The sequence below is a fragment of the Capsicum annuum genome, chromosome 10 (genome assembly GCF_002878395.1).
Source record: "Capsicum annuum cultivar UCD-10X-F1 chromosome 10, UCD10Xv1.1, whole genome shotgun sequence".
NCBI lineage: Eukaryota > Viridiplantae > Streptophyta > Magnoliopsida > Solanales > Solanaceae > Capsicum > Capsicum annuum.
Genome location: NC_061120.1, coordinates 143462635 through 143483215, shown reverse-complemented (window position 1 = coordinate 143483215; position 20581 = coordinate 143462635). Strand labels below are relative to the sequence as shown.

General features: G+C 36.4%; 1 protein-coding gene across 6 annotated transcripts in view; it reads right to left on the bottom strand.

Annotated features, from left to right (window-relative positions):
• LOC107845889 (proteasome adapter and scaffold protein ECM29) overlaps nucleotides 1-18454 on the bottom strand; it is a 59377-nt gene extending 40923 nt beyond the window's left edge. For 2 of the 6 annotated variants that reach the window (XM_016690384.2, XM_047398200.1), the window contains exons 1-14: nucleotides 18153-18454; nucleotides 16774-16941; nucleotides 16561-16650; nucleotides 16185-16321; nucleotides 15989-16079; nucleotides 15791-15873; nucleotides 15552-15658; nucleotides 13903-14055; nucleotides 11300-11364; nucleotides 10207-10294; nucleotides 10030-10108; nucleotides 9763-9871; nucleotides 9599-9658; nucleotides 9352-9470 (exon numbers count right to left, since the gene is read on the bottom strand). In XM_016690384.2, coding sequence (XP_016545870.2) covers nucleotides 9352-9470; nucleotides 9599-9658; nucleotides 9763-9871; nucleotides 10030-10108; nucleotides 10207-10294; nucleotides 11300-11364; nucleotides 13903-14055; nucleotides 15552-15658; nucleotides 15791-15873; nucleotides 15989-16079; nucleotides 16185-16321; nucleotides 16561-16650; nucleotides 16774-16941; nucleotides 18153-18350 — 1547 coding nt within the window. In that variant the 5' untranslated portion in view covers nucleotides 18351-18454. Of the gene's footprint in view, nucleotides 1-9351; nucleotides 9471-9598; nucleotides 9659-9762; nucleotides 9872-10029; nucleotides 10109-10206; nucleotides 10295-11299; nucleotides 11365-13902; nucleotides 14056-15551; nucleotides 15659-15790; nucleotides 15874-15980; nucleotides 16080-16184; nucleotides 16322-16560; nucleotides 16651-16773; nucleotides 16942-18152 lie in introns of those variants that run through there. The other 4 variants (XM_016690386.2, XM_016690388.2, XM_016690387.2 and 1 more) reach the window with 4 other exon arrangements.
• Between the last annotated feature and the right edge of the window lie 2127 nt (nucleotides 18455-20581).

Below are 20581 nucleotides of genomic sequence, written 5' to 3'. Positions count from 1 at the left end.
TTACGCATCTTCAGTGTTGTGCTTTCGTGTTTGATTTGATGTATATCTATTTTGTATTTATTTTTCATTGTATCAAGTTTATGTGATATATTTAGAACTGTTAATGGAGACGAGGTGAGCTAACGTTTGTGACATATTCTGCTTGCAGGTGACGTGCTCATATTATGTATTTATATACCTTATTTTCTACTTTGCTCAGTCGGCTTATGATGCCTACGAAGTACAAGTGGACCATACTCATCCCTACTATGATCTTTCGGTGCAGATCCAGGTATGAGTGCACCGTGCGGCAGCTGAGTTCGTGCGGAGACCTGTGATACATTCGAGATATCATTCTATCTAGTTTATGTCTTATTTTGGATTCTGGGACAAACTTGTAGGTTTTTTTGGGGACTTTCAATTGTATTTTCAGACTTTGAGATGTACTTAGATTGTTCTTACACTATGAGATCAGTTTTGGAATGGTTTATGGTATTATTGATATTCCGACCTCCACTATTATGATACATGTATGGTCCGACTTCGCTCTAGAAGTCTCGCCTTGGTATTTGTGTTTGGTTTTCTTATTTAATATCAATTTGGGTGATTAGGTTACTTATCATGGCTTAGCCGCGATAAGTGCCTTCGTGACCCGAGTTTTTGGGTCGTGACGGTGAGTACCAACAAGTTTGTTTGCCATCCTCAAGAGCATTGAGAAGAAAATTAACCAACTGAGAAGGACTTTCTTATGGAAATGAAACAAGGAGAAGAGAGGAGACAACCTTGTAAAATGGGATGCTATAACCCTTAACAGAATCAAGAGGGACTTCAGCACACAAAATAGTTGCTTACTTTAGAATTGGCCATAGAGCTACTACAATGTAGATAAGGAGCACTAAGCAACTGGCAAGTGGGAAGATTTGGACACTTTTGGGTGCAGTGTATGGAAAATATTTAGAAGACTATGGCTTCAGTTTAATAGAAACATTCACTTCAAGGTGGGTGATGGAAGGAAAGTTGACTTTTGAAATGAGCACAGGGTAGGAGAGGATACCTTCAGACTCCTATTCCCACAACTGCACACACTAATTTCGCAGAAGAATACAACAGTTTCTCAAGTATGGAGCCTCCAAATATGGAACCTAAATCTGGCAGAGTAGCAGATTTTCTCTGGGTACTGGGCACATCCTCAGGTAACCAAAATGGAAGCTACATGCTAAAGGGATTTTCACTGTAAGCTCATGCTATTGGGAAATGAACTACAATCAATTCTTGATAAGGAACTGGCCTTGGAAGTTAATCTGGAATATCAAATAAGGTATCTTGTTTTGTGTGGTTGGCGACCAGAAAAGCTTGTCGACACATGAAGTATGACAGAGAACAGGTTCACAGATTTGCTAAAGGTGTTTATGAGTGGGAATAAACCAGAGGTTAATGATCATCTCTTCTTGCACTGCAAAATAGTTGTAAATCTGTGGAACATCTACTTTTGTATACTAGGGGTGAGGTGGATAAAGCCAAGGACTACCCTGGAGCTGCTGAAAAGTTGGAACGGAATTGGAAGAAGAGGCTTAAATGAAGAGTGGTGGAGGAGCACTCCTGCATGCATCTGGTGAACTCTTGGAAGGAAAGAAATGAGAGATGTTTTGAGGGCACAGAAGGAGCATCCAGAAGATCAAGATAAAGTGTTTGAGTCTGTTACTTTTTTGTGTGTGTAAATAGGAGAGGGTGGGGAAACAGAAATCTGTAAAAAGTACTACTTGTTGGTCACTGTAGCCTTGGTCAGTGTGCATTGTAAAACCAACAGCATCATTCATTGGATGATGAACACTTTTGTGTGAACATACAATTACCTTTCTCAATAAAATAAAAATCTATGATCGAGTCAATATCTTCTACACGGAATTGTCTAAACCAAAACCAAAAAAATCTAATGCAATTAGATTTAATTTTTTGTACCGAACTGATAGTGTCTTCAAAACATTTGGAATTCCTTGATATCCAGATCGTTCACCATATAAAAGGTGGGATAATCCTTCATCTATCCTCATCTGCAACTCCTGCTCCTGCCTCCTCCCAGCTAAAGAGAACCTCAGCTATCTTCCGCGGCATTGTCCATGTTATGCCTCTAAGGTTAGTAAAAGTCCCCAGTTAGCTGATTTGTAACCTTGAAATATAAGAATAGATGGTTGTATATCTCACGTTTTCCCCCACAAAGAAAACATCTTGAACAAAAGGAGATCCCTCTCTTACTAAGATTATCTTGGGTCAAAACAACTTCATGTGCTAATAACAATGTGAAACAAGAGACCTTGAAAGGTATATTTTCACTTTCCAAGGCTAATGAGCTATCTGTTGATTGTCTTGATTCAACAACTTGTAAGCTGAACTTGCTTTAAAGAGTCCCTACTGTCTTCTCTCCTGCACAGACAATCCACACCCTCCCCTGTACACCCTTAAAACCTTTTAGCACTTTGAAAAACTCAGTCAAGATCCATTTCCCAGTCATTTAAATTCCTTATGAGTTGTACGTTCCACCCCTGTGAGGACCATGCATCTGCTACTGTCAACGGATGTTGCATAGACAGTACATGAATACTAGGATATTTATCTTTCAGACACCCCCTACCAGCAGTTATCTTCCCAAACTGATCAACTATACCCATTGCTCACCTTTATGTAGGCTTGATTCCTCATATAAGGCCATAATACTCTTACAGATCTCCACAGACGTACTCCATAAGGAGAATGTACTTCATTAATCATCAAACAATTATCTTCCCCATATTTTGCCCTGATAATATCACTCTATTGGGATGAGGGCTCTTACGAATATCTCGATAGCTATTATAGTTTGAGAGCTTTGTCGTGCAACTTTAGATTCCTCACGCCTGGTCCACCTTGCTTTCTGCCAAGTAAAACAGACCAACTAACTAAATGAAAAGCTTTATTCTCCTTGTTTCCTTCACATAAGAAATTCCTTTTGAACTTGTCCAATCTCAAAACAACCCTCACTGGATAGGAAAAAGTGACATCATCTAAGTAGGAAGTGCATCAAGAACTGAGTTTATAAGTGTGATCCTTCAACCTAGAGATAGTTAATGGGTTTTCCAACAGGCTAGTTTCTCTTCACATTTCTCCACAATTGAGTTCCAAACTTCCTTGGGCTTAAATTTGGCTCCTAAGGGCATTCCAAGATAAATAGTTGGCAGGGCTCCACAACTTCTGCACCCAAAATTAAGGACAACTAGTTCACATTTGCAACTTCATTAATAGGGTATAAGTGACGCTTTCTCCGGTTTATATGCAAACCTGAACCCTTTCAAATAACATCAATATGGTTCTCAGGACTCTTAGTTGGTCCTCTTCGGCATCACAAAAACTAGTGTATCATTAGCATTTTGAAGATATCTGACTTCCATACTCATATTTGTGTTCCTGGTCATCTCACCTCTAAGCCACAAATTGGAATTTGCGATCTTAATCATGTTATTCAATACTTCCATAACTAAGATGAACAGAGGATCTTCTTATCTTAAAACTCTCTGGGATCCATCGATGAGTACTAAAAATTTGACAGTTGACATACAGATTTGATCCATTTTCCTCCATATCTCTACATGTTAACACTTCCAACAAAAAATCCCAGTTGACATTATCATATGCCTTTTCAATGTCTAATTTGCATAATTTTCCTGGCTTCTATTGTTTGATTGTGGAATCCACAGCTTCATTTGCAATCAAAACAACATCTCCTATTTGCTTACCTTTGATTAAACATTTTTTTGTTAGAACTTCTGATATCAGCTTATATACACTGCATGTAAAGCTTATAGGCATGAAATCTCTCAGTTCTTTCGCCCATCTTCTTAGGAATTAAAGCTATAGGCAACATCATGGCTTTTCTCAAAAATCCGATGATACAATACAAAATACAAAATACAAAAGCAAACACAAAGTACGGAAATCAAAAGATAATAAGGAAAGTGATAAATAGATATCTATCTACAAAAAGAGGAAACGTAAGCAAACTAAAGGTATATTAAACCAATGACCCTCAAACGTTAAACTTACAACAAGCACCTCACTCCTACGAAGACCTGGAGCAAATTTAATTCACTCGCAACCAATGTTTCACAATACAGTTCAACAAAAGCTTTCAACAAGCTTAACGCACTCGTAAGTGTAAGCCTCATCAAAAATCATCTAAGGTAGAAAAGAGAAATCCTAGCTATTTAGAGTCAAGGGCTATTTATTACAAAATGGGCCTAAAAGTGACCCTAAATGAGAACATGGGGCGACCCAATGAGATTTGGGAGCAAATCAGCAAAAGGGCACCATATGCCCACCCATGTGAGGGCGCATATGCCCACGTGTTGGCCACACATGCTCATGTGTTGTTGGCGCAAGTAGGGGCGCACATGGTCCAGAACAACCTTTAGCTCCTCGACTCCGAAGGTCCTTTAGCAACGCATCTCCCAAGTTATCATCCACACATGATATTGATCTCTTGGAAGCTCTATCCAAACATGCTCGCTTTCGAGTTCCATGTCTTCATTCCCATCAACTACCAAGCTTCCAAAATTGCATTTAACCGACAAGTCTTCCAATTCCTCGGCCAACTTCGTTTGTAAGACCATGATGAAGCTTGGATTGTATCAATGGTGATTTGGATTGCATTACCACTAACCGTGCTTACGTCATCCGACGAGTATGAAAGTTAAGGAAAGTTTCCATGATGTCATGCTTAAGTATCTCCCAACATTTTATAAAGAAACCCATTGTGTAACCATTAGGTCAGGAGCTTTATCCAAGGCACACATCTTCGAGCGAGTAAACACCTCATGTTCCTTGAAGTCACCCTGCAAGATTCTCTCTTCTTCAGTAATGGTAGCCCAATTGATAAGCTTGTTGATAGGTCTTCATTCAACAGTTTTAGACTATATTGCTCGAACTCTTCAAAATCATCAACCAGCGCGCATCGGATTCTCCTAAAGTAGTGTATTTTCGGAGAATCTGGCACGGGTGCGGCAACAAAAGTGAAGAGTTCCTGCAACTTAGGTTTCAGAATACATATTTTGATAGAATTTGATGATATCCCCCTTAATTCCTTCTAGTCCTCCATTGTTTCATCTTGTATCACTAGTTGACTTATGTCATTGTTTCTCTTATGTGCATTGGCCACTTTATGGAAAAAAACTAGTGTTTTAGTCACCTTCTTTAAGCCAAAGAGCTTTAGATCTCTGTGTGTATGCTATTTCTACATTATTGATGTGTTCATCACATTCCATCAGAAGGGCCGCCTTCGAAACTGATTCCTCATTTGACAGCAGTCTATTATGATGGACAGCATCTTATAGCAAGTTGATTCAAAATCTGAGTATTTTGAAAAACTAGGTGCCTAGACTGCTTCGACTCCTTTCTTTAGCTTGCTTTCACATTCTTTGAGCTTGATAGATAGAATATAATCAGGCTTGCCTGCAAAATCGAAAGAAGTCAATAGTTCTCTAATTCTGTCCACAAAACCTTCGTTATTCAACCACCAGTTCTCAAATTTAAAGCAGGATTTGTTCTGTTCACAAATACCACATTGCACTGATATAGGGATATGATCAGATTCAACCCTTTGTAGAACATGTTGTCTGATATTACTGAATTTATCATCCCAATCTTCAGAGGTAGTGGGTATGGACTGCATACATTCTACCCTCCCCAGACCCCACTATGTGGGAATATACTGGGTTTGTTGTTGTTGTTGTATCATCCCAATCTTTTAAAAAAGGTATTCTGCCAATTTTAGAAACAACCATATTATTATCTCCCTTGAACAAGGTGAAAATGCCCCCTTCCAGGGAAGGATCTATCAATGTTATCTCCTCTATAAAATCTGAGAAGTCCACCAGAGCTGGAGATCTCCTCCTACAGTTCTATCTTTTCAGAAGGAAATCTAATAGTGTTGAAATCCCCACAAACAGCACAAGGGCCACCCATGAAGCCCCTAACTGCTTCAATCTCTTCCAAACATTTTCCCTTTTGTTAGAAATATGAGTAGGAATAGGAATAGCATATAAAATCCTACTTGGGAAAGAATTGTAATGTAGTGTCCTATTAAGAAAAGGATTGGAATGTAATATCTATAAATAGGGCCTCAATGTAATCATATAGTTACAACAATTCAATAATCTTTTTCTCTTATATTCTCACATGGTATCAGAGCTTCTACGATCTTGGTAGAGAATCAAAGCGCTTCCACTGCCGGTGGGCGGCTATAACCTATATATGTCGCCCGTCCGGCCAATGATCATATTAGCAAAAGTTAGGTCACCGCACCTCTATTTCCTACTTTCTCATATCTAATTTGTGTAGCACTATGCATCTTTCTGGTGAATACTTTCTCATATCAGATTTGCAAAGCACAATGCATCTCTCCAGACTACTCATATTTAATTTGCATAGTACCGTGCATCTTTTCGAACTACTTTTTCAAATCTGAGTTGCATAGCACCGTGCGTCTTTCTGGTGACTCCTGAGATCTGATTTGTGTAGTTCCATGCGTCTTCAGATCTGATTTGAGTAGGGTCGTGCCATTATTCCGATCCTATCAATATAAGTTCTCTTTTTCATTAGGGTTGTGCCGTCATTCCGACCCTATCCATATGATTTCTCTTTTTTAGTAGGGTCATATCGTTACTCCGACGCTATCCATATAATTTCTATTTTTCAGTAGGGTTGTGTCGTCATTCCAACTCCACCCCTATAATTTCTATTTCTCAGTAGGATCGTGCCATCATTCCAACCTACCCATATAATTTTCTTTTTTAGTAGGGTCGTGTCATCATTCCGACCCTACCCATATAATTTTTTCTCAAATGGTGACCACTTTTCAGCCATCAAATCTAAATAATCCGGCGTGTGAGTGTGTTCCGACCAGTTCTTCAGTGACTATCTTGTCCAAGATCTACTCATCTCTTGATTTCGAGATGACCCATATATTTTATACCAGTTTCCAGTAATTTCCCAACGACACATTGACTTTCCACAAATGTTTACTGTTTTTCGGATCACTTTTCAGTTCGTTCCGTTTCAGTTGAGGTCTCCCAGACGTCCAAAGATCCTTATCAATTTTTTTTGCAGATATCTTCACCAAGTCCCTCACATATCCTCGTATTCGTTACATCCATAACCAGCTTGGTACATATGTCTTCTATGCACCAACTTGAGGGGGAGTGTTAAAATATGAGTAGGAATTGGAATAGCATATAGAATCCTACTTGGGAAGGGATTGTAATGTAGTGTCCCATTCGGAAAAGGATTGGAATGTAATGTCTATAAATAGGGTCTCAATGTAATCATATAGTTACAACAATTCAATAATATTTTTCTCTTATATTCTCACACCTTTCATGTCTACACTTGAAGGATCCAAATCGCAAAAATTAGTTTGCCCAAAACCACACATGTTGACCAAAAAATGGGGAGCGAAAGTTTCAAGGAATGGTGTTACAATTGAATAAAAGTAGAACTGACTCTTCACTTAGAAGAAACAACATCACCAAATGACTAATAGAAATTTATAGAAATTTTTTAGAGAAGGTAAAAGTTACTTATGTTTTGTGATTTAAGTCCCGGGATACAAGTGGTACACAAAAAAGTAGAGAGCCCGCACTAATATATGGTTTGCTAGAAATAACTCACATGGCTAAGAATTATTGTCCGAGAAGAGGAAAGAGCATTTGTAGTAGCGTGCACTGTTGTGAGAGGCACAATGAGGATGCTAATCATCTTTTAGTTCACCATGCATTAACTTGACAGATGGACTTTGTTCTGAACACATCGAGGTTAACTGGACAATGCCAAGGACGACCAAAGAACTGCTCTAATGCTGGTACTCAAAAGGTTTGGGTAAGACAAAGATGAAAACATGGACTACTCTCCTAGGCAGTATGGTTGAGTTAGGAAGGGAAATGAATGCAAGGATGTTTGAAAGCAAATAAGAATGTGAAGTTAGTACTAAGTATGGATGTTTATCACAACTGCTTTTTTGGTGTAACATGGCAATTGCAATATTTTTTTTTTGTAAGGTCAATGCATTCCATTCATAAACAAGGCCCAGATGGCCGTATACAATAGATAAACCAAAAGGTAAAGAATCTACAAAATCTGATTTTTTACAAAGTCCACCTATTCTTCTATACAAGAGGGAATTTTATGGGTGTACCAAAAGAAAATAAGTGACACGAGGCTATTCCTCAACTTAGGAAAACTCGACTCTACCTTTTCAGAAGCTCTCGTATGTCTCTCATTACATACAACCCACATCAATGCAAGAGGGACCAAATTCCATGCCTTACCGCTTCTCATATTCCCGCTTCTCCAACAAAACATTAAATCTTTCACAGTTCTTGGCAAAACACAAAGAATAAGAAGATGATCCACTTCTCCCCCGTCCCCTTACACATGAAACACCTGCTAACAAAACAACCTTTTGCTTTCTAAGATTTTCCACCGTCAAAATCACCCCTCTAGATGCTAGCCAAGAGAAAAAGCATGTCTTCCTTAGCACCAAAGCTATCCAAATTGCATCACATGGAAACACAACCTCCTCCCTGATTTGGGAGTTTCCCATAGAAAGACTTAACAGAGAACTTTATTGCTCCACAAACCCCACCACAAAGCATCACGTTCATCCACTGAGATGACTTGCCTGTGATGAATGGCCATCAACCTTTGGAACTCGGTCACCTCCTAATCGTGGAAATGCCTTCTAAATCTCAATAATAACAACAACAAACCCAGTGTATTCCCACAAAGTGGGGTCTGGGGAGGGTAAAATGTACGCATTCCATACCGCTACCTCCAAAGAAGTAGAGAGGCTGTTTCTAATAGACCCCTGGCAAATGCCTTCTAAATCTCAAGTCCCAAAAAGTCTCTCCATCATGTATCTCCCTAATTTGTTGCATCGGCAGATTTTTCAGCTCATTACACAATATGTAATGGAGATAGCCCTTGTAAATTCCCCACAGCACCTTCTGGTTGCTAGATTTTTAATACAATATGTTTTTAACAATCCAAAAAAAAAAAAGAAAAAAATAACCATATATCAAGGAATGAATGTCAATGTCAGATTGCCTTTCCTTATTACATACCAAGAACAAGAAGCCAAAAGAGAGCTACAGACTATCCAAATGGACAGGTTAACCAAAATCTCATAATGTCATTGCATTGAGTAGACTTACAATTGAAGCTACATAAGGAGGGAACCTGTAAAAAGCTCAGGAAAGATTCTAAATATGGAAAAATACTACTATGGTTGTAAGTGAATATTGTAGAAAGATATCCAACAATTGCTTAAGAAGAATCTCAAAAGCTAACCTTATATCCAGCTTAGGGTCAGCAGCTCCAAGCATGCAAATAAATCGGCTTGGGCAATGTTGCATGTCAAACAACAAGGTTGCCCATCTCACAGCACAAAAACGCACTTCGCTTTCCGCCTTTTGAAAAAGTAAACAAAAAAAATAATAAATAATACCTTGCATCTTAAATACAGCCTCTCAAGTTAACAGGAATAAGCATAACACTGGAACAAGAAAAAGGAATCAACGGCACAAATGGATCCTACCACTTGAGAACTTCTCAAAAGGAGCGCCTCCAGATCATTCAATACATTTTGTGGTGCACCCTGAAAACCAAATGGCCATCAAAACATGTAATAAAAGAAGATGGGTGGAGACGTAGATAACTTATATAAATGACATATAGTGATGACAGCTTAGAATGTTGAACCTTGTAAGCAAAAGCAAGGGAATTTGTTGCTTCTTGAATAGTAAGACGAAGAAATTGTGCCTCAGATTGAAGGGAATAAAAGAGCCTTGAAGCAACATCAACTTTATCTCTGTAACAAATTCAAAAAGAAATGGCATATCAAAACAATATCAACTTTAGATGAAAGCGAAAGAAAGGCACAGGGGAAGGGGGGGAATAGGGAAGGGAGGAGAGGGAGGTCTAAAAGAGTAGGAGAGTGAAAAGAAACACATCAAGAAATGTACATACCTAAAAAGTTGAGGCATCCTCTTAGCAAGCAAGCCGATTGCTTGGAAGGCAAATGCTTTGGTCTCCCGCGCAACAACATCTGTACAGATATTAATTGTTAAAACTTATACTAAACCGATTATATCAGTCCCAAAGGGGTTAGCCAAACAAAGTTAATTTTTATATGAGCAGTAGCACCTGATTCTGATGCTGAAAACCCATCAAGAGATTTCAGAATCCCAGTCAGTATAACAGGGCCCATAAGCCTCAATTGGTCCATTGTTCCCTGAATGTGATAAAATAAGTGTCGAGAGAAAATAAGTTCAATGAAATTGCTAAGTAATCAAAGAATTGGTGCATATAAGAAGAGTGAATTGCCATTGGAATCCAAAGACCGTCTCCCCAAGCAATCTTGGCATTTTCAGCATAAGTGAAAGTGGATATTTTATTCAATAGAAGAGGTCTATAAAATTCTATAATCTCCAATGAATCACCAATTACCTCTACAATCAACATATAACTTTTATTAGCATTAGTAAGTCTTTTGAAGAAAAAAAAAAACTGTATTTTGATCACCTTGGTATCTTGCCTCCATGATATTTCTCAACCCTCTGTTTAGTGCTTCATTCTGCTCTAATCCCCCTTTGACAATATGCAGTTTATAGTTGTAACCCCCAGTTCTAGGCATTTGAGAGTTTTTGACTTCCTTTTATTAATTCCACCAACATTATTACTTATTTTTTAGGCTCGATTGCAATGTAAAATAGAATTAAGCAAAAAGTTAATGAGGCCTATTAACCTTCAAGTTCTTGTAGGCATTTTAGGATGCAAGAGTATGGCTCCTCATCCACTTACCTGGACTCCAATTTGGTGCAAGATATAAATACGGGAAAAGTTGGTAGAGAAATTTGAGAATCTTAAAAGTTATTTTATGCGCCATGTATGCATTTGATATTAAAAAACAAATCATTTTTGCATATATAATTGGATAGAATGATCAGTAAATCAAGAAGAGCACTCATAGCCACGCCATGCATGCTTGGCACCGTCATGGTGAACTAGTGATATGAACTTTAACTTATCTAGTAAAGGTATTCCAATCCTTTATATTCATGAAAAGGAGTCTTTATTTTCAAAAACAAATGTTCTCAAGTACACCTAATTGTTATCGCACTTCCCACGTCTTTCTTTAACCTACGTAGAACAATGCTTGAGCTCCTTTATTAGCACATGACAGGATTGTTGTGCTTCACTATGTTGGGGGAGATTCTTATAGGTTATGAAATCTTACATGCTTGAAGACCCACACAGTGAACTCCATTCCCAACTGCTTCAACCTTGATGTCGTATTACTTCCTATAAAAAAAAAAAAGCAAGAAGTATAAATGACTACTGGAAGTTCGAAGAAATGACAGAGAAATCCTAATAGATGTACTATTGCAATAAAAGAACAAGATTCAGCATTTTATAACAGCAAATAAGAAAAACCTGCTTTAAGTTTGAGGTAGCATAAATAGAAAACTGAAACATATAGCTCTTGGCACACCCCTTGAAATTTAAATTGATGGGGATTTGAGAGGCTCGATATATAGAAGAATCACAAAATATACAAAAAAATTTCTTTAACGCAGATCGACTTTTTAAAACTTGGGAGCACTTCATATGGAAACCTTCAGAGATTTACAACCATGAAATATTTCCTTCTGTTATAGCAGACTTTTAGGAGGAAGTTAGCACTTCTGTGAGCAGTTTGGAGGGGATGGCATAGGATTACTTTTGAAGCAAAGAGCTTGATTTTGATTTCATAAATCCTAAGAATAGACTTCTTTTAATGTATTTTTAATTCACCAATAAGGTTCCGATTTGAACAGAAGATTGTGCATCTGAAAGAAGAACCCTAATTTGTTTACAAATTCTCTTAACTTTGGTATATCTAGTTCTTTCTACTATGGCTCGGGCATGCTGAGTGCTTCTGTTTGAACCATGGTTTCAAAAAGTGCTTTTAGACAAGGAAGACGCCACTAAGTGAACAAAGACAATCACGAAAGAACAATGGATAACAAAAACCAGGTAAAGGTGGAGTGAAGAAATCAAGGAATACGGGAAGATGATCCTCTCATAAAAATAGTTTTCAACATCCAAATTTGAAGATATTTGTGATGCTGGACCAACTATACCAAAAACTAGTCATAAAGCAATGGTTCTTTTGATGTTGTAAGTTAAGATGTTTATTATTTCTATTGTAATTTAGAATTTTCTGTTATCTAATTTCAAATGTTAGTCATGAGCTTGCAAGTTGAAACTAAAAATACAAAATTACAAATGTATTAAAAATAATACATTTGAGGTCTTGTTTTCACATTTTTTTGTACCCAACACTTAACTAATTATACTTGCACTATAACAACTACCATTTAAAATCACATCGAACTCAAAAAGCCCATATAAACCTGAACAAAACCAGCACGGCGCATTTTACTTAGACGTATCAATGGCAAACTTCTTTATGGTAAGTTATTTCTTTTAAATGGTTGTATGTAGCTTTTCATAGCGGGAGCTTTAGTGCACCACACTGCCCCTTTTTTTAGGGGGTTGTATGTAGCTTTAGCCTTGATGTTCAAAAATCCAAATACAAGAAAAATATTTTTTCATCTTTTATCACTTGAATGAATTGCCGACCACTACATAGTTATTGTATCACATATGAGAATATTTGTCTTACAAACCGTAGGATGTAGTAAATAAAGCTAGAAATTGGAATATATAAAAACTTCTACTATTTAAATCAAGTATTGTTACAAGAAAATCAAAATAACAGAAGTGGGACAAACCTGAAGAGAGGTCTCCCAAATTATTCCAATTTTCTGTCATGATTTTAATAAGAACTTAATTATAGGAAAATAATTACTTCCCTTATCGATAGTGGAGAATAATCTCTTATTTTACTAGATGACAACTCCTGCATGAGAAGCCCCTTTGTATTTTCGAGAATCAGGTGAATAGAAAGATCTTCTTTATTATAATTTTGCATACACAAAGCAATCAGTGGATCTTATGAAGTTTAAGACAATAGCTCTTACAAGGTAAAGGCAAGGTCGCTTCCACGAGAGGTATCTAAAAACTAAGAGAACCCCAATATATTAAAACTTTTACTGTTTAAATCAAGTATTGTTACCAGAAAATCAAAATAATGGAAGTGGGATAAACCTGAAGAGAGGTCTCCCAAATTATTCCAATTTTCTGTTATGATTTTTAATAAGCACTTAGTTATAGGAAAATAATTAATTCCTTTATCGTTAGTGGAGAATAATCTTTTATTTTACTAGATGACAATTCCTGTATGAGAAGCCCCTTTGTATTATCGAGAATCAGGTGAATAGAAAGATCTTCTTTCTTATAATTTTGCATACACAAAAAATCAGTGGATCTTATGAAGTTTAAGACAATAGCTCTTACAAGGTAAAGACAAGGTTGCTTCCTCGAGAGGTATCTAGAAACTAAGAGAACCCCATGGGTCAAAGGAAAGGGTACCTCTTCGGCCGTAGAACCAGACCAGGCAAGCAAAATAATTCGGAAGCACAAACTTATACTTTATTGTAGCCCACTCAAGAAAAAATCATGAACATAAAGAAAAAAATAATTTTTTACCCATATCAGGAGAAAAATAATTTAAGGGCACATCAAACAATGTTAAACATAATCATTCTAGACTAGTAGATATCTCAGGGTAAGAAGCTAAAATTCCAGCACACGATCTTGAAGAAACAACGCAAACTGTAAATGAAGCTTTTGATATTTTTATGGTCCCCTTATAGAGATGACTCCAATGCTTTACAAGATGTGATAATGGTTTATGAGCATATCCAAGTTCTAAACCAAAGAGAGGATTTTTACCATATATGCAACCAAAAATACACTGTAAAGTCAATGGAAAACTGTTTGCTGCAGTAATTGATCGGCAAAAAATAGACATCAGTTTTGCACTCAAAGATGGATTCCCTGGACTAACTCTAGACTCTGGTGGAATTTGGTCAGTCCCAGGGGTACCTACAAAAACAGCTGCATCGTTAGCATTATCTACATCTAATAGAGAAAAATAATTTCTTACAAGGACATGCATCAGAAATAAAGATTGAGGCAAGAAAAGACAGAAACTCTTAAAACATAATTTTCAATAACACCAGAAAGTGAATGGTGCAAAGAAAATAATTTCTTACAAAAACATGCATCAGAAATAACGATTGAGACAAGAAAAGACAGAAACTCTTAAAACATAATTTTCAATAACACCAGTAAGTGAATGGTGCAAAGAACCTCTATAGATATGTTCCTCTCACAGCAGTTGCAGGTCATGGTGGTAGTGGGGGTGAATAACATGTTAATAACTAGACTAGTTCCCTTTGTTGTATGACTCTTCATTGGACATTGCACTTCAGGGACAACAAATTTACCTTCAAGTGTATGCTTCTACTTTCTGAATGATACTATTTTATGGTAGGAAATGTTACTACTTTTTTAATGGAACTGTTCTTATGGTAGTAAAGGTATATGAAATAAGCTAAACATATTTATGTCAGAGAAATGATATTGGAAGTCTATTTGCTTCCATAAATTGTTATATTAGTCCCTAATTGGGGATATCAAATTTTGAAATAACTTTGATGAATGGGATATAACCTAAGTTGCGGGGACTCTTCATTTCTGCTACTGCACCTGTGTCGACAAAGGGCTATAAATACCTAAGCCTTGTAAAATGTGCCTGAAAGCATTTTTACATTAAGAGCATTTTTACATCACACATTGGAAATTCCATTGCACCATTCTATACTATGAAGATCAAAGCGCAGAAACCAGTCTATCAGAGAATTGCAAGTATAAGAAATCCGCTCTTCCAACCTCATGCAAAGACAACCTAACAGTGATTTATTCTCTTTCAATTCCAGCACTAAAAAGCTGTAACCAATCACCAGGATCACATTATTAGGGTCAAATAGTTGGATTCTAACAAACTCCCTCCGTCCATCTTTACTTGTCCACTATACTAAATATACATGCCCAACAATACTTGTCCAGTTTGGAAAACCAATACATGATTTACCCATTTCTACCATTTTATCCTTGGTATTAAATACTATTCATTTATCCAATGCATTTTCCAAAGCATTAAATTTACTCCCTCAGTCCCAAATTATGCGTCATCATTTCCTTTTTAATCCGTCCCAAGATAAGTGTAGCCTTTCCTTATTTGGCAACTTTTTAAAGGCACAATTACCCTTTTACCCTTATTGGTCCTACTTAATTAAAAAAAAAAGATATTGGCACATTTTTTGATAAAGGATAATTTGGTAAACTTTACCGAGTCTTCCCTTATTTCTTAAACTCCGTGCCCGGTCAAATGGCGACACATAAAATGGGACGGAGGGAGTATTATGTTCAAAGGGTAATATAGTAAAGTTAACCCTATCACTTACTGTTTCTTAATTTATGTGCCCAGTCAATAGTGGACAGCTATTGATGGACAGAGAGAGTAATATATATCATACCATTAAATAGCACAAACAGTTTGCTCACGAGATCTGCATCCTCCAAATTCACACCAGAAGCATTCTTCTTCTGAAGCTCCTCTCCTCTCTTAACAATAGACTCTTGACTTTCAAATAAAAACAACGAAGCTGATGTTATTTGTTCGAAAATCACAAACGGGAGAAACATTCAACTACCTAAAACAAAACCTAAACACATCAGGTTCCGCAGAATCAGGTTCGAAAGAAACAAGAAGTACCAATCTGAAGAGGCAGCCACATAGAGAGGATAAACAAGTTCTGTAGGCAGTTCCATGGCTTGAACAATATTCAAGATTCCCAACTGCATAATGAGAGATAATAGATCAACAATAAGTTTTCTTCAAATGGTCAACAGAGATGAGCACCAATCTATCCAAGTAATATTTACAGAAGGGTAGGTTAAGCTACCGAATCACCTTCACATTTCTTAAATAGTCACTTGTCAATTGTCGTTTCCCAGTGACACGGTCACATTGAGCAATCGAAAGTCCGGCAGGGCAAGTGCTGCTGTAATGATAAATTTTATTTTACAACAAATTATTCAATTAGCTTATCTAGTGTGAAAAAAAACCATACCAATATACTCATATAAACAGTAAACTCTAGTCCAACCTTTGAGAAGTTGGTTGATATAAAACCGTGTGAAGGCAAAATTCAAGAAATATCTTGTGGTCTGGCAGATCACCAGATCTTTTGTACTTCACAGCTACTTCGTCACTTATTTTAGCAGAATGGCACTCCCCAATCACCTGAAATCACAAAAGATTTCACCTAGAACTTAACACAGATATGATCAACATCTTTTGTTGTCTTGTGAATGGTCTCTAACTTTGGCACAAATTTTTGGACAACTGAACATCTCTACTAGAGTCACTCTCCTTTTCCTTACTGTTCTTCCCTTCATCTTTCAGGTGGATGCTGACAATCATACATAACTAAAAGGAGAATGAAGAACAACATATATTCTAGATGAAGATGATGTGATTACCTTAGTTATGACCCTCAACAGTATGTCTTGATGTTGAAGCGGTAGCTTTGAAATGTTGGCTAAGAAGTTAGGTGCCATATTTTCTTTGTCCTGAAACAATAGATAGTAGAATCAGCAAGGTTAGCAACATCTGCCTCGTAAAATGATGTCAAATTCAACCGAAAAATAATATGTGAGAGCTTCTCTTCATATGAAGCCAATATTAACTCAGACCTCCTTTCTTGCACGTTCAACTGCCATCTCAACATACATGATGCAGAAATTCCTAACCATTGATGAGTCATTAGATTCCATATATAGCTGCCACAAGTCAGATAATGGCAAACCAATGTCATGCTGGTGCTTCACTCTCTTGTTCACATGGCTTAGAATCTCAAGTACCTAATGGACAGAACAAAAGTATAACTTAATATGTGTTTCAAAAAATTAAGGAACATAAAGAATTATCAGAAAAATTAAAGAACAAACAGACATTACCACGCAAGCCAAATTTCAGAATGCAAGTAAAGTAAAAAGAGCACGTTCAAAATGCAGGGACAAAAGCACCCAAGGGTTTGGCGAAGTGGTCAATGGAGTGGGCTGAGCACCATAAGTCACAAGTTCAATGATGTGATTTCTCCCCCTCTATTCTAGCCTTGGTGGACAAAGTTTTTGGTGTGATTTCTCCCCCTCTATTCTAGCCTTGGTGGACAAAGTTATTTGGTACCTGTTGTTGGTTGTTGGTCGATGGTGGGACGTGCCAGGTATCCTGTGCAATTAGTTGGCCTGGACACCACGGTCATCCAAAAAGATTTGCAGGGACAGATAATGCGCAACTTCATAGGAAGTTGTAGAAGCATGATGCCCATGTTTAGTGAGGTACTAAATGCTCGCTTGATTGGGAACAAGTTATCTGGGATTGTGATAAAAATAACATTAAAATCCAGGAATAACTAATCCCAAGATATGTTATCACACGATTTTATCCCAACCATGGGATAAACTCATCCTGAAATTAATCCCAAGATTAGTTATGCCTTATACCTCATACCAAACAAGCCTGTAGCCAGAGTTCACAAGGCTAGTGGATTGAAAATCATGCTTGATGGAGCAATTAAGAGTCTAGAAAAAAAAATTGAGAAACTCATTTAGGGTGCAACTCCTGAGGAGGGGAGTTTCATAAAGAAATTCAATAAATCAGTTAGTAATGCAACTAAGAAATCAAAAGAAGATAAAGCTAAGAGACCCAATTGAATAGAAAACGGCGGAAAATGAGTACTTTCTTACCACTGATATAATGAAATTCGAGAATACAGTTAACAATGCAACTAAGAATCAAGAAAATAGAAAACCAGGACATCCAATTGAACAAAGAAGGGGAAAATTATTACTTTCTCTACCAGTGATCAAAGAAATTCAAGAAAACAGTTAGTGGAGCAACTAAGAATCAAGAAAAGAGAAAACTAAGATACCCAATTGAATTGAATAGAAAAGGGGAAAATTGATTACTTTATATAAAGAAGTACAATTCAAGAAAACAGTTAGTAATGCAACTAAAGAATAGAAAATTAAGAGTCTCAATTGAATAGAAAATGAGGAAAATTGTTACTAACTTTGTTGCGTATAAGAGTGGAAGGAGGTGAAAGGGAAGCAATGGAGAGAGGAAGAAGCTTGGTGAGCAAGTCTTGTAACTTGGAGTCATCACAAAGTGCGAGCCTTGTGAGCATTCGATCAAGGAGTTCCTCTTTCTTATCATCCGATTTTCCAGACAGCATACATGACCAAGACGAAGAAGAAGAAGAGTCCGCCATTTTTTACCTTTTCTGAAAACCTTGGACAGATCGTTTGATGTCTAACCTTTTTCCCAAGACAAGAAATTGGTTAGTGGTAGTATACTATATTTGGACTGCTAGGATTTGGATAGTTTGGCCATAGATTTAAATACTTTTGAGAAATCATTTTTTTCAATAAGTTTTAAGTATTAAAATTATAAATTTGACAAAAAATTATTATTTTTATAATAAATTAGATATTATATTATTTAAAAATTATTCAAAATGGCTTAGTCATCTCTAAACCAAAAATAAGTTTATTTCAGACAAATATTAGATTTTTAGGACATAATATTTCTCAAGGTTCTATTGAACCTATACAACGAGGTCTAGAATTTGCTAAAAAATTCCCTCATATTATTACTGATAAAAAACAGCTTCAAAGGTTCCCGGTAGTCTTAACTATATTTCCCCTTTTTATGAAAATTTATCTAGAAACTTAGCTCCTTTATATGATAGACTAAAAAAGGATCACAAAACTCCTTGGACTCAAGCACACACTAATTTAGTAAAATTAATTAAAAACAGAGTTCAAACCCTTCCTTATACTTCTCTTGCAAACCCTACCTGGTTAAAAATCGTTGAAACTGACGCTTCAAATATTGGATATGGCGGAATACTTAAACAAGTTAATCCCCATACGAAGACCGAATGTTTGATTCGATTTTATTCTGGTAAATGGACGGAAAGTCAGGAAAAAATACGCCACGGTAGCCCATGAAATGTTAACTATTGTAAAATGCGTTTTAAAATTCCAAGATGATTTGTATAACCAAAAATTTATAATTAGAATTGATGCTCAATCCGTCAAATTTATATTTAATAAAGACTTCAAACATGATGCCTCTAAATTAATATTTGCGCGGTGGCAAGCTCAATTAGCCCCTTTTGATTATGAAATACAATATAAAAAGGGTAGTGAAAATTTTTTGCCTGATTTTCTATCTCGAGAATATTTAACATGAATTTTTATACATACTTCCTCTCTGAGAAAACTATAATAAGTATTATCAAATGCATTCCTCTAAACGAAGATATTTATTTTCTTATCTTAGAAACTCTAATTCGTAGCCTAATAGAAGAAGAAAATTTTGTTCACCTCGACGAATTCCTTGAAAAAGAAATTTATTGGTTTGATATTGACTTAAGTGATTAATATTTACAGATATAATGAAGTTCTTTCTACACCTCTTCTCTGCAACGTTCTTAATCACCTTTATAAAAGCAGTTCCTCTAAATATGGATTTACACATGCTCATACTACGGAAAGTCATTGAGGACCTTATCACAAAGGACACACTTTATGAAGATCTCTCTAAATATATGTCATGGTATGCTGATCAAATTCCTGATTATTAATGCAGTATGGATCCTACTTGGCAACTCGTCAAAGGTAGAGGATGAGGTGGAAAAAATCAAAACTCTTCATATCAAGGACAAACAAACCCTTCATATTTTGATCGAAGAAATTCTGCATATAGCTCTGCAAGTTCTAATTTCCCTATATTGCAGCAAGGAAATAGAACTTTAATTAATTCAAAAATTCCTCGAGATGAATCTTCATCATCCAAAACTCTGAATATTGGTTCTTCTGTACATTTAGCAGACATTCCTGAAAATCATCCATTATATAAACAATTGCAATCTTATCTATCAGATCAACAAAAAACTGCAGATTCTTTTGCGTCCATAGTTCAAGAAAATTATGAAGATAAGCCTTCATATGAAAAACTGGATGCTAGAGAACTTATATTATATATTGAAAATCAGCATATTCCCGGACAAGAAAATTCTGAAGAAGCATGGAGACTACTCAAAAATTACCTTATTGCCAACGTATATTTTACTGGCGAATCATACAAAACTCGAACTTATTATGAACATATATTAGTGCAAACCTTCAGTGCAACCTTTGATCACAGCCCCCTCGAAGAAACTACCCCTGGAGTTCATGGATACTCCAAAATGGTAATTAAAAAACTTATTCCTATTGAAGAATGGAGAATTTCGTCAATGACTCAACGATCTATGCCAATGGGACCAATGGGCCAAACACTTGCCAATTTCACTTACTAGGATTATATTAAAGCCTTTTCTCAAGTATTATATTATAATAATTATAAGCACAAACACACTTGGTTCATAAAAATTTGTTCTAAAGTATTTGAAAAACCTATCCCAAACTGGTTTATTCAATGGTGGTCTCAACA